This window comes from Alosa sapidissima, chromosome 13 (genome assembly GCF_018492685.1).
Source record: "Alosa sapidissima isolate fAloSap1 chromosome 13, fAloSap1.pri, whole genome shotgun sequence".
NCBI lineage: Eukaryota > Metazoa > Chordata > Actinopteri > Clupeiformes > Clupeidae > Alosa > Alosa sapidissima.
Genome location: NC_055969.1, coordinates 28,816,083 through 28,836,769, shown reverse-complemented (window position 1 = coordinate 28,836,769; position 20,687 = coordinate 28,816,083). Strand labels below are relative to the sequence as shown.

Genomic DNA, 20,687 nt, shown 5'->3' with positions numbered 1-20,687 from the left:
CAGCATCTTCCTTCACCTCTGGTGACTCCAGCAACTGTCACACACAGAAAACAGTATCAGAGATACAATCCACAATATATTTTTGGAATGCTGAGACTCATCTTCTTATTCTACTCTGTACAGGAAAAGATAAAGCAGAAGACACACGCACATGCTTTGCTTGTTTGTTTCATTTAAAGCCATTTCAGCACTAAGGCTATTTAATGGCCAGAGCATTGTGTGTTAGAGAAGTTTAAATATGTTTAAAAAAAAAAAAAAAAGATCTATGCTAGTAAGATATTCTAAAACTTTCAAAGGTGGGACCTTCAATGCACATGCACATGCACACGCACGCGTACACACACGCACGCACACACACACACACACACACACACACACAAGGAAGGAACTTAGCAGTGGAAAAACTATTAGATCAGAATAATGACAGAGTCAAGCATCTAGATGATTCTGGAAGAGTTAGCATATGAGAGATACAGTATACGGAATTATACAGCACCACCAGGCCAAGGCAGCTCCCAGTGAGACAGTTGGAAATACCAACACAGAAAGAGTATTTATCAGGAAATACAAAGCTACGGCACCAACAATCCGGTTTCCTGTTTGCCTAACCCATTTAGCGGCGCACTGGCTTGATTCATAGGAAAGCATAATGGAATTTGCATAGTACTAGCCTTTCTGCCTGTGGGAGTCTGCCTCTGTCTGAGTAACTCTCTCTGTTTGTCTCTCCATGGAAGAGTCTCTCTGTCTGTCTGTCTGTCTGTCTGGGTCTCTCTCACTCTCTCCATTTGCCTCTGGAAGTGTCTGTCTGTCTGTCTGTCTGTCTCCTAGCCTGACGAGCCAGACCCACATTAAAATGTAGGATCTGGCCACTCACCGTTCGCAGTGCTCAGTCCGAGGGGCGGGATAATCGGTTGTCTTTCAAATTCCCTCTGCACGCAATAGGACAGCGCTATGAGTCCTATTGTCCGTTTCGTACCAGTGGAGCTAGTTGGCTAGTTCAAACTTTTGCCAACTTAATAAAAGCTGAACTCGTGTCACACTGTTCGCCAGCAGCAACATCCATCTTATTTGTTTTCAAGTAGCAGGGAATTCAAGCCAAACCGTTGCAACTCTGCCATCAATCATTATGTTAAGCCTGCCTAACGACTCTATACACGATTTGATTGGCCTGATAGAAGTTTAATTTTTCGAGCTCACAAGCCAACGGAGAGTTGCTAGACTAGCCCTGGCAGCAAATGTAATTTGCTAGGGTGCGTCTAGATTTCTAGGCTGTCTGTCTCCTCCTGGAGAGACCTTTGCTTCCTGGAGGGAATCGCCTGCGACTGTGACAGATGGACAGGCCCTCAGTGGTGGCTAAAGCGCTTTGGATGGCTGTGCTGCCCGGTGCAGTGGTCAGATGGTGAGAAGCATCATCATATTCATAGAAAACGTGATAAAGATGAAGAACACATGAGCCCCTGCACAGCCCACTACAGCAGGAGGACTCAAACAAGAAGAGTGCTCAACTTCTGACTGCACTACAGAACATTCTACATTCTCTATGGAAATGTGCATTGCTCCGAGCAAAGAGTCTTCTAGGTTCCCACATAATGGAACTAATCAGGCTTCAAAAGAAGAGAACAGGAAGAATGTAGTCCTAATTAGAAGCATAAACAGCTCGACACAACGGAACATGTAGACGTAGAACCTGCTACTACTAGAAGTGTTTGGCATAGTTTGGTGTTTGTGTGTGCGTGAGGGTGTAGGAATGTGCCTTAAATATGACTAAAACCTCACAGTAAATATTTCCCTTTAAGACGGTAAACTGGCAGGACGGCAGAACATGCCGGGAGCCAGGCACTTTGAGTGCATCAAACGCAAACCCCTGCTGTTAGCCCAGACCCAGAGGGAAAAGTACTCATTCTCATCCTGCTCTCACATCCCATCTTATACGGAATGAGGCACAGAATTGGCATTAGAAACTCGGCCACACTCCATCTCACCAAAGCCATCTCAGCAATGCCAGCTCTGTTTCAGTGAGCATGATGTGTATGTTCAACATCAAGGTGTGTGTGTGTGTGTGTGTGTGTGTGTGTGTGTGTGTGCGCGTGTGGCTTCAGCACACAACTTGATGATACACACACCGGAGTCAAGGCTCTAAAAACCAAACGATTTCCTTTTTTTCTCCCTTTTAAGACGTTGTTCAGCTATACTACAGGAACAAGCTGCTGAGACGATGAAAATACATGGTTACAATTTCCATGCAACTTCCTCTTGAGAGAAAACATAGATTTGCATGTGATAAATCCATTAACATACAAATGAAGAGTTCAGATGCAAAACCCTCTAAATCCGTCTGACCATTTTTTATGGGGCTCCTCTATAGGTTTTTGCCTACAAATGGATATTTCAGACAGGAAGAGAGTGGTATTTAGCGTGGTTTGAAGCTAAACGATTTAATCAACATATACTTTGTGTTAACGAGTATTCACTATCGCAATCTCCATCATTATCTCATTTTTAACAGAGGTGGCGTTTAGAGGGTTTGCAGTGGTCTTACTTCTTACTTCAATAAAAGGTATGTGTGTGTTGCGGGGGGTGGGCGGTTGGTAACAGACACTCTATGTTTGTGTGTGTGTGTGTGTGTATTTGCACGTTTTTTGCCTGGGGAGGTTCAGTAAGACAGCTCCCAGAGCAGCCGAGAGGGCAGCAGGCAGGCCCTGACACAGGCACCCCTTTGTGAGGTGGGGGCCTCGCCGAGAGGGATGATCAAAGCCGCCCAGGGGAGGCCTGGACACTGTCTGGACAAAATGGCTGACAAGTCGGCGAGTGATTAAGCCTAAGAAACCCTGGAATCAGTAAGTCTGGGGCCATAGCTTCTATCCAGTCTCTACTGGTGAATAAAAAAGATAGTTTTCAATATATCTACAATTAACACTCTGTACTCAATGTAACACTCTGTAATGATGTGGCATGTTATATAAGTCAGTATCTTGTCTACACGTGATTCAATATTAAACTCACCACTAAAGATGGAAAAAAGGGGTTAAGTGGGAACTAGGACATCAAGTTCCAGAGCTGTACGTGATATAATGACCCTGTGAAGCTTCACATATGAGACTCAATTATAGTGACAATACACAGGCAGCAGCCTAGCACTGGTGCAACAGTGATCTACCTCAAAAGAAATAGCTAACACAGCTAATGTTAGCATATGGGTATATTATACACTTACCAATCCAGTGGCATTACTCTCCATGTTTTTTTTTATTTGTTCTTTTCTTTTAATCATTATTTTCAAAGTTTAGCCTCAAGACTACATTGCATAATTTGGTGGGAATGTTTCAGCAATGATCGAATAGATGCCAAGAAAGGCACTGTTATAGATTGGACTTTGTAAGTAGCTTTTGTGGAAAAGACATGTTGATTAAAACCTGTAGAATGGCAAAATAATTGACCTGTAGATAGCACATACGTGCCCACTGCCCAGTAGAGTTATGATGCTGAATTCTGATTGTGTCTTGGTGGTCCTGTGTAATTATTTAAAGGTTCTCATTCCAGCGGTCTCCAGGGAGACCTGTGCTTTAAGCCTTGTGTAAGACATCCCATAATGACATCCCCTGGGGCCACAGCAAGAGAGGCCAGGGCTCAGGTTACCCTGACACACATACATTCACATACTTTGCACTCACCACAGGCACTCATCACTCTGTGCCCACAGACACACAGTCGTATGTACGCACACACAACACAGCACAAGACAGACAGACAGACAGACAGACAGACAGACAGACAGACACACAGTTTCTTTGTGTGGCCATTTTCAGTAACTTTAACATCCAGTCTACCAGGCAGTGTCCATGTGACACTTTCTGAGGCCATTCTGATATCCATCAGTATCCATCAGACGCATTCAAGTATTTCACATGATGAGCTGCAGCACACTCTTGCCAGCCAACATCAATCTTTTGTTCTGAGTCCAAACAACAGTCACTCTCGTTCTGGGTCCTGTATACACCTGTCATGTAGAGGCAGAGCTCCACGGGAGACACCTGTAATTAGAGAAAACCGGTCGAGCCGGGGCTCAGTCGCCCAGCCGCCCAACGCTACACTTCACACCTGGCTGGGAGACAGGCGGCCATGTAAACACATGGCTGTACCTGACAGGGCGGACGTCCTGGGAGATGCGGGAGCATGCAAGCACACGCACAGACACACACAGGCAAAACTATATAGACAAGAAACACGTGTGTGCGCACACACACACACACACACAAACAAACTAAACCACACAGACATGCACACAAATATTTGACAAGCCTGATATCCGCTCTCACTGAAAAGTCCCTGCGTGTCGAGACAAGGCTGCTCGGCGCGCTTTTTCCTGAGATGAAAGCCTGATTGGGAAGTGCAGGAGCCCTACAATGCCTGCCAGGCTCCATGGTGCACGCAGCACTGCAGGTTAGGACTGGGATCTGATCAATTTTCTGCCTACGATAAGAATGAGAGGTCCTACAGTGTGCTTGCACTCTGGAATGTCCCCCCCCCCCCCCCCCCAGACACCAAAGAATCTCTCTGCAGTAGGGGGAGGGGAGGTAGGTGGCAGCAGAGATGAGGGCTCTGCTGAGGGTGGAGGAGGTGCTCTCAGCTCTCTCTCCATCTCCTATTTTCAAACCACTCTGCTCTCTCTTTCAGTCTCTCTCTCTCTCTTTCAGTCTCCTCTCTCTCTCTTTCAGTCTCTCTCTCTCTCTCTCTCTCCATCCTCCTCCTTATTCTTCTGCTTCTCTCATCTCAAAGCTCCTCACACTCCGTGTGTGTTGGCCCCCCATCTCTGGGCCTCGGTCTCCTCCACCCTCTCCTTCTCTGCTTCTGCTGCATCCTGGCAGCAGCCATGCGTGGGTGGGCGTCATTTCTGATTTCACACCTCTACCACAGAGAGAGACTTTCTGCTCCGAGGACAACCTCAACTTCCTGCCGAGGGAAGCGAGAGACAGCTGACGCCTGTGTGTGTGTGTGTGTGTGTGTGTGTGTGTGTCTGCATGTGTGTGTGAGTCTGTGTGTGCGTGCCTGTGTGTGGACGCATGCGCTCCTGTTACTACACCAGTAACAGAGGAAGAGGATGGTTGTCGGAATCTTTCTCAGTGAAATGACTAAAAAGGAAAAGCTGATTGGGTTGGAATAATCAAGGTTTCTGATCTCAATGTATGTTAGTATTTCTGTACATTGTGTGGGTTAGTGTATGTACATGTATGTTTCTGTACATTGTGTGGGTTAGTGTATGTACATGTATGTTTCTGTACATTGTGTGGGTTAGTGTATGTACATGTATGTTTCTGTACATTGTGTGGGTTCTGTACATTGTGTGGGTTAGTGTATGTACATGTATGTTAGTATTTCTGTACATTGTGTGGGTTAGTGTATGTACATGTATGTTTCTGAAAGAGTTCCTCTGTTCTCTTTCCACTCTCCTCACGCTTATGGGGAGTAAGCAACTAGGGGCCTCAGCATCTGTTTTATATTACTGAGGCATCAATTACTGAGCCATCACTGTGTGTGTGTGTGTGTGTGTGTGTGTGTGTGTGTGTGTGCGTGCGTGTGTGTGTCTGTGCACACGCAGATTCACCAAGCAGAACTGTGTCTGATCAAGAGACACACTGTATATGTCTCTGTTTGAGATGCTTGTTGAGTGTGTGAGTGTGTGTGAATGAGTATGTGTTTGTGCCTGTGAACCTATTTCTGAGCACAGCTCTACTTTGCGTTTGAGTGCATCCCCCTCCAAGTTAAAACAACACCTAAAATAAACACACTCCACTTGAAACACACACCAGCCTCCTCACCTCATTCCAGAGCTCTCTGTGTGTGTGAATGACTGTGTGTGTGTGCGTGCGCCTGTGTTGCGGGCAGATCAAAAGGACATGTAAAAATTGCAGGGGCATTCCTGAAGTACCCCTACCGCAGGCTACACAGTGTGTGTGTGTGTGTGTGTGTGTGTGTGTGTGCACGCAATAGAGACAGTGTGTGCGTACATTAGTGCATGGGTGGCTGAATATAGGATGTCACCATGAAAACCAGACATAAACACACACTGTCGCCATTCTCAAGGGGAAGGGCTGCATCCAGCGCACCTCCCCTCTCACTCCATTCCCTTCACCAACCCTTTAGAGATATCTCTCTCTCTCTCTCTCTCTCTCTCTCTCACCAACCCTTTAGAGATATCTCTCTCTCTCTCTCTCTCTCTCTCTCTCACCAACCCTTTAGAGCTCTCTCTCTCTCTCTCTCTCTCACCAACCCTTTAGAGCTCTCTCTCTCTCTCTCTCTCTCTCTCTCTCTCACCAACCCTTTAGAGATATCTCTCTCTCTCTCACCAACCCTTTAGAGCTCTCTCTCTCTCTCACAAACCCTTTAGAGCGCGCTCTCTCTCTCTCTCTCTCTCACCAACCCTTTAGAGCTCGCTCGCTCTCTCTCTCTATCTCTCTCTCTCTCTCCACCCCTCTCTCAGCTTTTCTCCCTCCGCACATTTACTCCTGTTACAACATTTGGCTCCTCCCCTCTGCATCACCACATCACTGGTGAACTTGTCAATTAAAGCACATGCTACTTGAGCCTTCAGACTGGTTTACCTTTAGACACCATTCACTCTCATAGGACAAACTCTTCTGTGACGCGATGCAAAAAAAAAAAAAAAAAAAAAAAAAAAAAAAAAAAAAAAAAAAAAAAAAAAAAGAATGTTTGTGTCTCTGGAGCCTGTGGTTTCCATGGAGACACCTTCCACAGTGGCGATCTCAAGGCAGGTGTTAGCGTAATCTCCTATCATTATCTTTGGCCATGCTCACTCTGCAATCTCCTGCCCTGGTGATGTCTAAACACAGCCTTCATGACTGGAACACACTCCCTCACACTGCAGCCTAGTGAGAGCCAGCGCGGGAGCCATGGCTGAGGTGGGCAGGCTGGACAGGACAGCAATGCTCATGAGCACAGAACAACAGAGCTCAGGGCAACAGAGCAGTTGGAGCAGTGGCTGTTAGGGCCTAAATGAATCATACAACACTAAACCACTTCACCAAGCCACAGAGCTTTTTGGACTATACGGAACTTGAGTCTGATATTTTGTGAGTGTTTGTAGTAATGTATGTATGTCTTGACATAACAGCTAATAAAATGTGATGTAGTTTACTTGTATATTTGAAATATATGGCCTAAAATATATATTGCACACATTTACTCATATACATGTAAATCCCCAGTGCAGCAGTAGGATTGACAGAAAACGAGCACTTTTTGACTCTGACTGAAACCAGTGCTCATACACAGTGTGTTGCACACATAGGGCTGCCACTGGCACTAAGCACTATACTGGACCAATCCATTACACAACACTTGCCTCCTGAAATGCTGCAGATAGATAGCATAGATAAGATAGATAGATAGATGGATGGATGGATGGATAGATCCCCATGGGGAAATTCAAGTTCATATCATGTTGTAGTCAAAAGGTGCAGATGCTTGTGTGCTGTATGGAGGGGAGTTGGGCAGACAGGACTGACCTCCCTGAGGCAGGTGTAGATGGGGCACACCAGCACCCTGAAGGGCTCTCCCGCACTGCTCCTCATGGTCCCAAACACCTCACACAGGAAGGTGATGAAGCCCAGCCAGCTCTCCACGTCGGTCTGCTGCAGCTCGTCTCGGCGGGTGAAGTCCTTCTGCTCCACCACACACACGCACGCACGCACACACACACACACACACAAAGAAAGAGAGAGAGAAGTGAGCGTCAGAAAGAGAGAGCAAGACGGAGGGAGTAGCATCAGTTACATAAAGTAAATCTAAATGAGCAAGCGGAGCAGAAACTGTGAGACAAATTGAGTAAAAAAAAAGCAGGTTCAGTGAGATATAGAGAGATAGAAAGGGTGAGGAATAAAGAAAGAGAAGAGTAAATGAGAGAGAAGGAGAAGAATGAAGTGTGAGAGCGGAGAGAAAAATCTAACCGCTGCCAGACATTTATCATTCCTGTCTGGACACAGTGAGAGAAAATATCAACATAATACATTACACTCATTACACATCACTGGCTCACATGCGCCTGTGAGCGGGACTTTCCACTGCGCTCAGTATCGGCTGCTTGCTGAACATTTTCATGCACGTCTGGGGCACACAGCCACCAAAACAAAACACAAGAAAAGAGAGAGAGAGAGAGAGAGAGAGAGAGAGAGAGAGAGAGAGAGAGAGAGAGAGAGAGAGAGAGAGAGAGAGAGAGAGAGAGAGAGAGAGAGAGAGGGAGGGAGAGAGGGAGGGAGAGAGCAACGCACGCTTACATTTACAGAATAACAATGTTTTCGTTGGCCACTGAAATGTAAGGGAATGTTTCTGACCTCCTCCACGGGCTTGTATTCAGTACACTGGTGAACAAGGCGCGATATGTAGGAGGCAGGGATGATTAAAATACAGTGTTAAAACTCACTAGAGTGGGCAACGCTTCTAAACCTACACACTGAAGCACACTGAGCAGGGCATGAAGTCATTGTCAGGACACGGTTATCTTAAGTGAGTGCTAGTGTAGACTTTGGACAATGCAATATTAATTGCTGTGGATGCTTGCATGTACTTCAAGAGTAATGGTTAAGCTAGCTGATGGAGATGAGGCCAGAGGATTCAGCATATTAACCCATCACAGGTTTACTCCAGACAAGTATAGATGGCCTAATCAAATTTGAATGCATTTAATAACAGCATCAATATAACATGACTTTTTAATAACATGCTTGTGACATTTAACATCTTGCGGCTCAAACAACTCTGATCAACACATGCGAGGAGATGTGAAGGTTGTGCAGAGTTTATCAAATATACACACAGCTGGGGGGGGCGCTGTGGCGCAACAGGCTACAGCGCCCGTACTATGTATGGGTCCAAGTGCCCGCGGGGACCCAGGTTCGAATCCGACCTGTGGTCATGTCCCGGTCATGTCCCGATCCCACCCCATCTCTCTCTCTCCCACTCACTTCCTGTCTATCTTCACTATCCTGTCAGAATAAAGGCAAAAAGCCCCCCCAAAAAAAAAAAATATAAAAAAAAAATATATACACACACCTTGCATGAAGATAATCATTCCACACAAGGTTTAAGAGGCCACTGTCACCTTATAGCTGTTGCTATGGTTACGGCACACTTGACCTGCTATCTGAAATCCATGGCTGGCTTGGGCTGTTTACTGTATGTTCTTATCACGGCCCATTAAAAATGCATACTGAGGGGCTTCCACAGGTCTGCTGTTTCTATAGACTGCCTGTAAGGGCTGCGCAGATGCGTGTGTAACTGCTGAAAAGGCAAGGGCTGTGAGAATCAAAGGCCTTTAGACTCAGGAGGCCCGTCGCTCGAGTGCAAGACACCACAAAATGATTGCCTATGGAACTGATACTCTAGGGCCCTATAAGGGAGTGATTTTATTGGGACTGTGTGTGGCTGTGTGTGTCTCAAGGCGGGACAGACAGGAAGCAAGCCCTGTCACCAGGGAGGAAGAGGCTGACTTACAATGTGACACCCTGGTGAGAAGCACGTCCCACACTTACTTCTCAGAGAGAGGAGGGAGAGAGCGAGAGAGAGAGAGAAAGACGGAGAGAGAGAAAGACAGAGAGAGAGAGACAGAGAGAGAGAGAGAGGTTTAACATTTGGCTGCCAAAACACCACAGTGCAGACACACAGGCTGACCACAGTCGGGAGGTCAGGACTTGAGGGAGGAAAAGGAAGAGAGGAGAAGCAGAGGAGGGAGGGAGGGAGGGAGGGAGAGAGAAGTGGTCCAGGGGAGCAAGAGAGACGTGCACATTGTGTTTAAGCTCATGTTGTGTGGTCACGGGCTTCCTTGTTTGCGAGATAAGACTCTAAGCACTAGTCTCACAGCCTCTGCTGATGTGTGGAACCTTGCAAAAGCGCTCAAAACACCTTTGAGAGAGACTTCCATGAGAGCTCGAAGTCATAATAGTGAATGCTAAGTTAAAGATTAAGTTGACTGATATGTAGCAGACGCTTTTATCGAAGCGGCACAGACTCAACAGCGCTCGGCCAACAGTCAGTCGGCTCCGTTACTGCTGTTCCACCACGCCAGCATGTTCTGAATGTTCAAAGCCAATGATAATGGCAGCCGTCAGGAAGTGGAATTTAGATTTATTTATTTTATGGAGCCCACAACTACTTAAATACTTTAATTTTAAGTTTGTAGAATAAAGTAAACACTAATGCATTGTTTTTTTTACACTGTACATAGATAGAAATCCCTTCTAATACATATCATGCATATGTCACATACTGTACCAGCATTTCAAGTGAGTTTCCCATGAAGAACATTATGCGTTCAGATGTTCCATGGCAGCCTAAATGCATTTTATAGTACCATCAGAAGTGTGCTACGGTGTGCTTAATTAGACGAGCTGGCTCACAGCTCTGCTGAATAAGGTCATGGCAGCGGAGCAGGCCAATCAGACCACAGAGAGGAAAGGGGAAGTCCTGGGAACAAGCACGGGCAGAGAAGAGGGAACGCGAACGCAGACACGGCAGCGCCACGAGCAGCAGGTGGGTTGACATTTAGAGTGGCGTGCCCGTCAGAGCCCCGCCACCCCCTCCAGGAACAAAACACGGCCTCCTAAGAGGAGACGTCTGGCAGAGCGGCTGGCGTCAGGGCGAGGCCGCGCCCACGTGACGTCCCGCTGAGTGCAGAAGGACCCCGCGGGGCCAACGCTGGGCCAGCCTACGCCTGCGTCTGCCTCTACCGGCCCAACACACCGGCCTCCTTCACACGGACAGACACACTGTGGTGGGCTGCGACAACTTGGACTTGGACTTGATCTGGTCTGGTCTAAGTCCAGTCTTAGGTGTGGACAGATAACAGATAACAGACTATTCTTTGTCGTCGTTCCGACCCGTGTCTACCTCTCTCCACAGAAGGCCCCGTCTTTGGAGAGAAGAGGCTTGCGGCTGAAGGGACGAGACCTTGAACAGAAGCAGAGCTGGCTGGGGCTCGAGAGCAGCGTGCTGGTTCGGAGCCTCCAGTCGGAGCTGTGCCATGCAGTGCGGCGCGTGAACACGTGGCATGCTCCTCTGCTGCCTGTGGAGAGGGGCACCTCTCCGTGCCAAGTTGTATGCTGTTACAATGTGCCATGTCATGCTGCCACGTTCACATGTGCCAGGTTAGTGCTGGGCCTTACCTGCAGGCTCATGCCACCAATGCCCACAGCTACTGGAGCGGCACATGGTGGCAGTGCCACCCTTGGCATCATAGGTTACAAAGCAATACACCAGCCCATAACCCTGGAACATTTTCTGTGTTACTAGCACTAGAGCGGCAAGATTTTGAAATCATTTAATTCTCTTTTATTGAAATTTCTGTTCACCTCTTAATCTCCTTTCTTACAGCAAATTGAAAAGCATGACCTTCTGTGAGCTTCTCTCTCTCTCTCACCTGTAGCATATTGAGGAGCAGGGAGCGGAACTTGGTGCCCTCGACCATGAAGAGAGCCATCTTGTCGCAGAGCTTGGCGGCCATGGCGGCAAAGCTCCGGTCCGTGACTGCTTTCTGGTAGATGGTGCGGACGATCTCCTCCAGCATCTCCTCGGAGCTGGCCGAGTTCTGCGCCTCCTCCATGAAGGAGCTGAGCTGGCTGTCCACGCCGCTGCTGTTGTTGCGCATGCTGTTGAGCAGCTCCTGCAGCCGGTCCATGCGGCTGCGCTGGGGGGCCGCGGGCAGGACAGGAACCTCCTCCTGAGAGAGCCGGACAGAGAGAAAAGATGATCGGACAGAGGAGAGCAGTTAGGTGATGGGCAAGTACTTCTTCATTTTTGCTGTCTCGCAGTGGCAATAATTTCCCCCCAAACCCACAATGTGAGTGCACTAGGGCTGCAGCAATTAATCGATTACTATTAAATAATTGCAAACTATTTTGGTAATCAGTTAATCGGGTTGTGTCACTTTTTAAGGAAAACACTTTGCACAAAATGCTCTGATTGCCTTGGGCTTTTGGAAACACTGACTAACATTAATGGTAAATCGATTAACGATTAGTGGTAAATCTTCAGTTGCGGCCCTAGAGTACACAGACCTATATAACTTTCTACAGGCGAGTTTTGAAACTCAACTCCATTCACAGCAACCGTGTCACATTAGATGACCACAAATTCGGAGGCTGTGCACAAACCCACTTCCTGTTGTTTTGGTAAATAAAAGATGCATCATGAGTTGATTAGAGAAGCATCCCAATAGGCTGAGGGTAAGGGAGTGGGAGGGGGCCAGGAAATCTAAGTAGACACAGTTCTGAGCAAGTGCCTCCATCCCCCCCCCAAAGCAGCTTTGAGGATGCAGAAAAAGGAGGGCTGTTCCTGCTGCCCAAAACACTAAGGAAAATCACCAGACACAAAGACACTTAATATCACTGCATGTAATCACACACACACACACACACACAGACACACAGACACACACACAGTGAAGGGGTTAGTGGGAGGAAGCCTGTGGTGCTGAGAGCAGCAGTACAGAAATGAGCACACAGCGGAAAGCTCCAGCCAGCCACTGCTGTTTCAGCCATTTATCCTCTCTTTCTCACAAAACACACATATTCACACACACACACACACACACATATATATATATATATACAAACACACACACACTGAGGTACCACAGGATCAGCTGCCATGTAGGGGCCCGCGGCTTAATGAGTCAGGGCTCTAAATGTGCATGTGTGTAGGTTTACATATAAGTGTGTGGTTACGCTCTCTGTGCACTTTATTATTTGATTTAGCTGTGACTGTGTTCACCTCATTCACTGTATACTAAATGTGAGAGGATGGTCTAGGGAATAGTACTTTAGAAGACAGAGAGAGCGAGTGAGTGAGAGAAAAGGAGGTGGAGAGAGAGAGAGAGAGAGAGAGAGAGAGAGAGAGAGAGAGAGAGAGAGAGAGAGAGAGAGAGAGAGAGAGAGAGAGAGAGAGAGAGAGAGAGGAGTGTGTGTACGCAAAGACAGGCCCAAGCTAGGCTGACATCTGATGCTGATGGCGGCTGACACTAAAGACTCTAAAGAGCTTTACCTTCTCCTTGAGCCTCCTCCTCAGCCTTTCCTTAGATGACTGCAGCAGGCTGACTCGGGGCCCCTCGGCCGGGGCCTCCTTGTGGGAGCCCTGCTCCCTGGGGGCCCTCTCTCTGTCCGCACCCTCCTCCTCGGCCCTTACATTCTCAGAGTCTTTGGCATTACGCGGCGCCCCCTTGTGGCTGGGCGAGGCTCCCTGAGGCGCGTTGCCCGGGTGCTTCTGGGGGTGGTGCCAGCGGCGATTCTGGCTGTAGCCGTGGTGTGGGCGCTGGCCTTGGCCCTGGCCCTGATACGGACGGCCACTGGGCTTGGCATTGCCTCCCTGCTGATCGCTGCCCTGGGGCTGGTTCTGCTGCTGGGGCGTTGGCTGTTGCTGTTGTTGCTGATGCTGCTGAGTGTTTTGTTGTTGAGGTGACTGCTGCTGCTGCTGCTGCTGCTGCTGAGGATTCTGGGCCTTCCCCCCTCCTCCTCCTCCTCCTCCTCCTCCTCCGGTGGGCGTCCGCTGTTGTCTCCTGGAACGAGAGCACGCTTCCGTTAGCCACATGCCACCGACCAAGCCGCTAAAACTTTGGCCACCAACCCAGTCACAGAGAGGGACAGTCATGTCCATCTGGTCCACATGGTCTCTCTCAGTCTCTTCCCCCACTCTCTCCTTGTTCCTCTGACCCACCCAAATGCTCGCTCAGTACGCACACATTTTCTCCAAGCTTCTACTGGTCAGTGCAGCTCTCTACTCTCTGCTTCAACATGGCAGACAACAGACTAGGCTAGAGCAAAACAAATCTTCCCTCAGTAGCTAACAGCCTCTTCAAGTGTGTAGACACTGTGAGTGCCACTGTTCCATGTGGGTTTCAGCTTTGCGCAGGACTTATGCAGAAATAGGATTAACTGAATTATCTCATCTTCCCCTGAGCACTCAAGCATGTGAGCTCCAACAAGCCCGTGGTCCCACCAGTGAGACTGGACTGGGCATGGGCCATATGGGCCTGTGTACAAAAAAGGAGTGTGTGATCTCTGCATACATGAGTACAAAATAGGGCTGACCAGTGTGTGTACATGCTGCGTTATCTGCACATTTCTATGGTTTAGTAGAAGAATGAATTTATGGTTTTGTGTGTTGGGAGAGTCAAAGCCTTAAACTCAATGTCAATGCCAATGTTGCAGTAAGATTGGAAAGACACTTTGGCAAACATTGCAGTGCAACTCTGGTTGTAACATGGTCCATGACAACAGGTACCTGTGAGAGCAACAGATCCAGTGTGTGTGTGTGTGTGTGTGTGTGTGTGTGTGTGTTGGTGCTTGTGGAAGATCAGAAGAGAGCAAAAGCAGAAACAGATAAACCTATCACAGTCTCGAGAGACTGGAGCTCTTCTTGGAAACACAAACATCCTGTACACTCCCATCAAGGCTCTGACACACCACGACTTAAAGACTTCTGCTTCTCTACCCAGGTTCATCTCTCTCCTAAGATCTAGTCATTCTTCCCTTTGCTGTCAGAGCTGTGAGTGCTGATCAAAGTTGAGTTTGTGGAGCTCCATTTCAACGCTTTCAACTCTCTGAAGTCAAACGCAAGATGCCACATCGTCTGCTAGATTAGATGACTGTAACATGCAGTGCGTCACGAGACTAACGAGCTACCTTTGAAATGAACAAAAAAAATGTTGAGTGAGTCACCCGGGGGCTTGATGCACAAAGAGCAGGGGGAAGAACGAGAGCACTCCATTTCCATGGAATGGGAGCTGCAGAGTTTAGCCAGCCAAACTCAACACTGGCCGTTTATCGGAGACCTGAGAGTGGAGAGTGGAGACAGATTTAGCTCTCTCTCTCTCTCTCTCATAGTCCATTATACAGCCAAGTCTGCCTGACATCACAAGCGTCGGAGCCTCTCTCTCTGTCTTTGGGTCTCTCTATCTCTGGCCGTCGGCTCATCTCTGTCCCCAGCACAGTGGAACAAGCCTGACCTACATTCTGCCCATGAGCTGCCTGGAGAACAAGCCCACAGCTCTAATTGCTACATTGGAGTTCTTTAGTCCATCACTTACTCCACACATCCTGTGGATCTATTTTTACTCAGAGGCGGCCCATGGCCACAGGAGTCGGCAAGCATGGGGCAAGGCTGGGCTGGGCTGGGGGATAGTCTGGTGTGGTTTATTATAGAGGACCATGATCCTGAGTCGGGGAGGGGGGGAGCAGAGCAGACACAGAAATTGCAGTGGCAGATTGTCCCCCAGAGCCTTTAGGCTAGCATAGATTGACCCCTACTGCTGTTTGGTGCCCTGGACGTCTGTGTGTGAATGTCACGCAAGCTAAAAGTACCCATACACATACCAGCATCACAGCCCATTCAAGAGGCCTGTGCTGTGGGTAGTCTTACCCATGTCATTATGGCTATGTACAAATGGTGTAGAACTATCAGAGTTTCATAAAAAGCTTTATTATGTTGTTGTTCATGAAGACATGGCATCCTCCATATTTCTGAATAAATGTATGAATATGTGATTTAATGGTACAAACAAACGATCCCTACATTCCCATTCACTGACCTGACAGAAGAGGAAGACAAAGGAACAAGGAGGCTCATCCCAACTTCAGAAAAGTAAGGTCAGAAAACCCACCCTAACTTCATCAACACAAAGAGTAGGTCACAATAGAACTCTTTGGGCAAGTGACAATACAGCTATTATAATTTGTGTTATACAGTACAAGCCAGGTCTGAGATGTATGGGTAGCAGCCACAAGACCTCCCTCTCACAATATGGAACTGAAAACATGATGAGCACACAACAAATAAATCATGGCCCTCTGGCCCTGGATTAACCTGCCAGCGGCCACTTCACAGAGATGCCGTGACACGGCGGCGTGGCGGGGAACATCAGACAACAGGGCCCCTCTGCCCAGGGCTCACCTCAGCGTGTCCTGCATGCTGCATCCAGTTGGCCCTGCTTAGGAGAGCCCAGCCCCCAGAACCAAGCAGGAATCCTGACCTTTTCCCAGTGTGACCAATCTAACATGCTCTTTGACAGCCTCGAAATAAAGACATCCAGTTGGCTGGCTTGAGCATGGCATTCAGCCACTTTACGAGCCTTAACCTTCCCTGACCCACACAAACAGGCAGCCTGTACATGTACCCAACCACACACACACACACACACACACACACACACACACACACACAAAACATCTTTCAGACAGATGCTTCCATTCCTCTCTGGTGTCCTCTTTTGATTCTGTGTTTTGTGCCCCTTTCTCAACTCCCGTTGTCCAACAGCCACAGAGGCCACAGCAGGGTGAGGAGGGTGTCCAGCGAGCCCAGGGGAGGACATGGGAATGAACACAGACAGCAGCATGTTGGGGAGGAATGCCTGTGTCTGAGTGTGTGGGAACCATAAAAGAGAGCAATTAAAAAGCATAATGACAGAATAAAGCACTAACTGATTTGAAAGACCAGAAACATTTGACAAAGGCCAAGAAACAGCCACAAAGAGCAAAAAGGCAAAAGAACCACTCCAGAGTTACTCTCAATGTTATGCCTAAAAAGCCTTTACTAACCTCTCACATTGCCATTTAATAAATAAAATGGAAATTTTCCAATGGAAAATTGGAAAAACAGACCTAAAAGGTGATATGAAGGACAGTTTTTCCTTGAGAAAAAGTGTGCCTTTGTCATAAACTTCATAACAAGAGCTGCTCTTCACCACAGGAATGTTCGGTGGACCTTGAACATTCACAGACTGAATTTATTTCCAGTAAGTGCAGGAAAGATTTTGCCTTGCCAAGACCCAAACAGTAGGTCATAAATAACAATGCGCTCACAAAACTCATCAAACAGTATATCATGAATTCAGAAAAGACCTGCAAAGATCCTCTGAATTGTGCTGACCATCTTACAAGAAGTCCTTCCCAAGCTTATAGAACAAGCAATAGAACAGTTCAGATGGTTGAGGTTCGAGGTGTGCCGCACTGAGTGACAGTTGTCTGCCATTTTAATCTTTGTCACTTGGTCCAGCACATGAAGGGAACTATCTGTTCAAAGTTTTCACAAGCACGCAAACAGAACCCCAGAGACCTCAAAGGGATCCAACCCAGTTGATGCTGCCATGATCACATAATTTCTAAATATTTACAGGTCAAACCTGAAAACTGAGTCTTTTTAAGTTAAGTTTAGTTAAGTTTTTAAGTTAAGACTTAAGTCTTTTTGCCAGACAGAGGAATGTTTTGCTAATTAGAAAAATAATAGGGCGATCAAACAATTTTTAAAAAAACATGTAAACACAATTTTTCTATGATTAATCGTGATTAATTTCTTCTTTATAATGAAGCTTTTAATAATGGACATTGAAATGTAATGGACATGGAATGTCATAAAATCAACCAGGAATTCAACCAGGAATACTATTGTTTTATTATAAACTTTTAAACTCTGAACAACACACTTTCAATAAAGCCATTGAGATCACTGACTGTTAGATTGAAAGGCATATTTTGTATGCACTTTAACAAACATAACAAACAATAGTCTATTCAAATATGAAAAAGAAGACACAGAGGGAGAGAGAGACACAAACACCTCTTTTGAAAATGACCAGTTTTTCCCTCACCAAAATAATGGCTAGATTTGGAGCGTTATTTAGCCCTTCTTGCTAGCATGTCAAGAGTGATATCAATGGCTGTTAGGTCATCTAGTTTATTTTAATATCATGATCAACCTGGCTGTGGATATGAGCTTAAGACAGACTCTGAAAATGAAAGAGGCTTAACTGCGCTGCCCGTGATTAAATGCGTTAATTCTTTTCAAATTAATCGGACAATTAACATGTTGACTGCACTAGAAAACCCACACGTTATTTTCATTAAATTATTTGAAAATGTCATTGCAGATGTATACTCTGTCGATGATACTGTGATTAGAAAATACTGTGTGTGGCTTGAGTGTTCTTCCACTCAAAGCCTTAATTAATTAAAAATAAAACAGAGGCACGTCCAAATTCTTCAGAAAAGACATTGCTGTATAAGGGTGTCTCAATTAGGGCTGTGCTAAAATACCACAACATATTTGCTTTTCGTGATATGACTGAAAAGTTACCTGTTATTTAACTCCATTGGGCTGAAGAGTCTTCGCCAAATATATCGCTAACGTTAGCTGTGAACTGATTTGAACGCCGCACTTCCAACATCTGGAGAGAGATCGCTCAGGACTGGATCCATTGCTACCTCAAGTGTGCCGGGATGCTGCTGATCGCCATTCTAATGTCTAGGGTCTAGATTGAGCGATTGCTAAGGAACTCCTGAATGATAAAGTACTATGACAGATCTGTTGCTATCAAAACTCCATTGTTCTGCTGATCGGCATTTTCTAGCATCTTCTCAGAGAATTCACTCATAAGGTCAGGCAGCACTGTGCTTCCAGAGCTCTCCAGAAGGCCAGCAACTCTACCAGGTTGGTCTGCTATGACACTATGCTGTATGCCATGTTCACGCCAAGAGTCACCATTGCCCACTGACATTTCATCTTGTTGAATTTAACCAATTAACTAATTTAATGTTTAATGTTTTTTCCCCCTTATGTCTTAATTTCTACTATAATTTCCCAGCTATTAGCCAAGGTTTATATTTGCAAAATGTCCTTAACTATGAGGTTAATGCACAGGGGTGAGCTATCCATGGGCATGCATCTGTCTTTTCTCCTGATCGGATTCTGGTTCACTGGGCACTGCAGTTAATACACGTGTGCGGTCAATAAAAGGTTTGCTTTGTTTAATTTGCATTAAACGCCATCATGTGGTTTATACACGATGTGGCTAATACACAGGACATTGCTGTATATGTAAAGCACTTTGTGTTGCCATTTGTGCATGAAAAATGCACAATATAAATAAAGCTTACTTACTAAGCCGGTCACCAAAATGATATTCACACATTTCCCCCCCGAACTCCGCCCTCATGCCCGAGCCCTCCTCAGTGCCCATCCCTGCCCTGCCCACTGACCTGGTCACTTGCCGTTTCCCCTGGGCAGACAGCAACACCGTTAACTGGTCCTGGTGAACGTTTCTAAAAGCATGAGAGGGCATCTAAATTTCAAATGAATAGATGGATGTCTGCAAGAGCGCCAAACACAAAGTAGGAGTACACAGCAGCAGCAGCACATAGGGAGAGCAGCAGAAGAGTGAGCCTGAGAACGGAGTAGGAGTACACAGCAGCAGCACATAGGGTGAGCAGCAGAAGAGAGAGCCTGGGAACGGAGGAAGAAGAGAGGACCCAATTGGTCACAAGCAAGATGAAGAGAAGAAGAAAAACCCCAGGGCAAAACTAATGACTAAATTATCAGCTCTTTTGAGGATGCCATAACAACTCGGAATGCGGCGAGATAGAAAGCCAAATACTACAATGGAATCTGTGGTCTTGCACTGAATTATCATCATGAAGCACAGATAAAAAACAAAATTCCACTTGTATCCTGAAAGTACGTTTTTATTGACTAGTAAAAGGGAACTGGTCAAGTGGCATAACTTCTGCGATGCATGATCGTTAAGATTTTGCCAGTAGGCAAAACAAACAAACAAACAAGGCAAAACAAATGGATTGAGTCACAAAAGTGAGGTATGACTACAGTATAGTGTATTCTACAATAAGTGAATGACTATTCTTGCTACACAAATATTGTACCACTTTAGAAATAAGCCAATCCTACCTGGTTTTCTAAGTATCATGGACCCTTTCAAGAGAGTTCCATTATCAGCATCATAGTTGGCCCCAAAAGACTTCCTTTTTAACATTCCATGTTATCTTAATGCAGAGGAAGTAGACTGGGGCCCAAATAGAACGTTCAAGCATTGTTTTTGTTTACCTTGTTGAAAGGGTCTATAAGGAAGGGAAGAATAGGAGATGTTGTGAAGTGGCTTACATAATATTTGAAAGTCTATAAGCTGTACAGTGATACTTGGAGAGGGTTGTGGTTCACTCTGGTCATTCTTGTGAGTAGAATACTTGGCACTGGTTAGTAACGCGCCACTGTTCCCATCTAGCTTGGTGACAAGCTGCAGAAATGATCACCGTCGGTCATGAGTTGATGGTCAGTGATCAGTCAGTCAACTAGCTCTGTGCTGATATCTTGAGTTTAGAGAAAAAGGGTGAAGGCTTAAGACAAAGTGCTGTAACCAAATGTTGAAATGGATATTAGGTGCTTGGGGGGGGGGGGGGGGGGGGGGGGGGGGGTGCTGAGATCTGCCATTGCTATGACCGATGACTGCTGAGAGCTCTGCTAAGACTGACCAGTGGGCTCAGCATTTGAAACAGGTGTCCAGACACACTGGCATGGCCTAACCATACACACACGTCTCAACATTCATACACAAATCTGATGAATGAGCGAAACATCCTGACCTTATGGCACTCACACTGTGCTATCTTTAACATTTGGGTGAGGGGCAACAGAAACTGCTCTCAGATTATATGCAAACATTTTGTCCGCTCCTTGACCCTATACAAATCCTCACTGTCAGTAAAGAGATGACAAATCTTTTTTGTGTGCAAGGAACAATCTATAAAATCAAGTGGTGTCTTTTCTTAACCAAATAGGAAACAATGAATACCAAAGAAACTATTAGAGTTGACTATTAGTCTTGACATTACTGGCACCTT

At 46.4% G+C, this 20,687-nt stretch overlaps 1 protein-coding gene across 2 annotated transcripts in view; it reads right to left on the bottom strand.

Moving 5' to 3' along the window:
• The window catches only part of ctif (CBP80/20-dependent translation initiation factor), a 73,713-nt gene that overhangs the window by 4,319 nt on the left and 48,707 nt on the right, over positions 1 to 20,687 (bottom strand). Inside the window, exons 9-13 of one of the 2 annotated variants that reach the window (XM_042059475.1) lie at positions 19,035 to 19,097; positions 13,051 to 13,561; positions 11,429 to 11,728; positions 7,524 to 7,679; positions 1 to 34 (exon numbers count right to left, since the gene is read on the bottom strand). The exon at positions 1 to 34 is cut by the window's left edge and continues 20 nt beyond it. In XM_042059475.1, the coding sequence (XP_041915409.1) occupies positions 1 to 34; positions 7,524 to 7,679; positions 11,429 to 11,728; positions 13,051 to 13,561; positions 19,035 to 19,097 (1,064 nt within the window). The remainder of the gene's footprint in view (positions 35 to 7,523; positions 7,680 to 11,428; positions 11,729 to 13,050; positions 13,562 to 19,034; positions 19,098 to 20,687) is intronic. The other variant, XM_042059476.1, reaches the window with a different exon arrangement.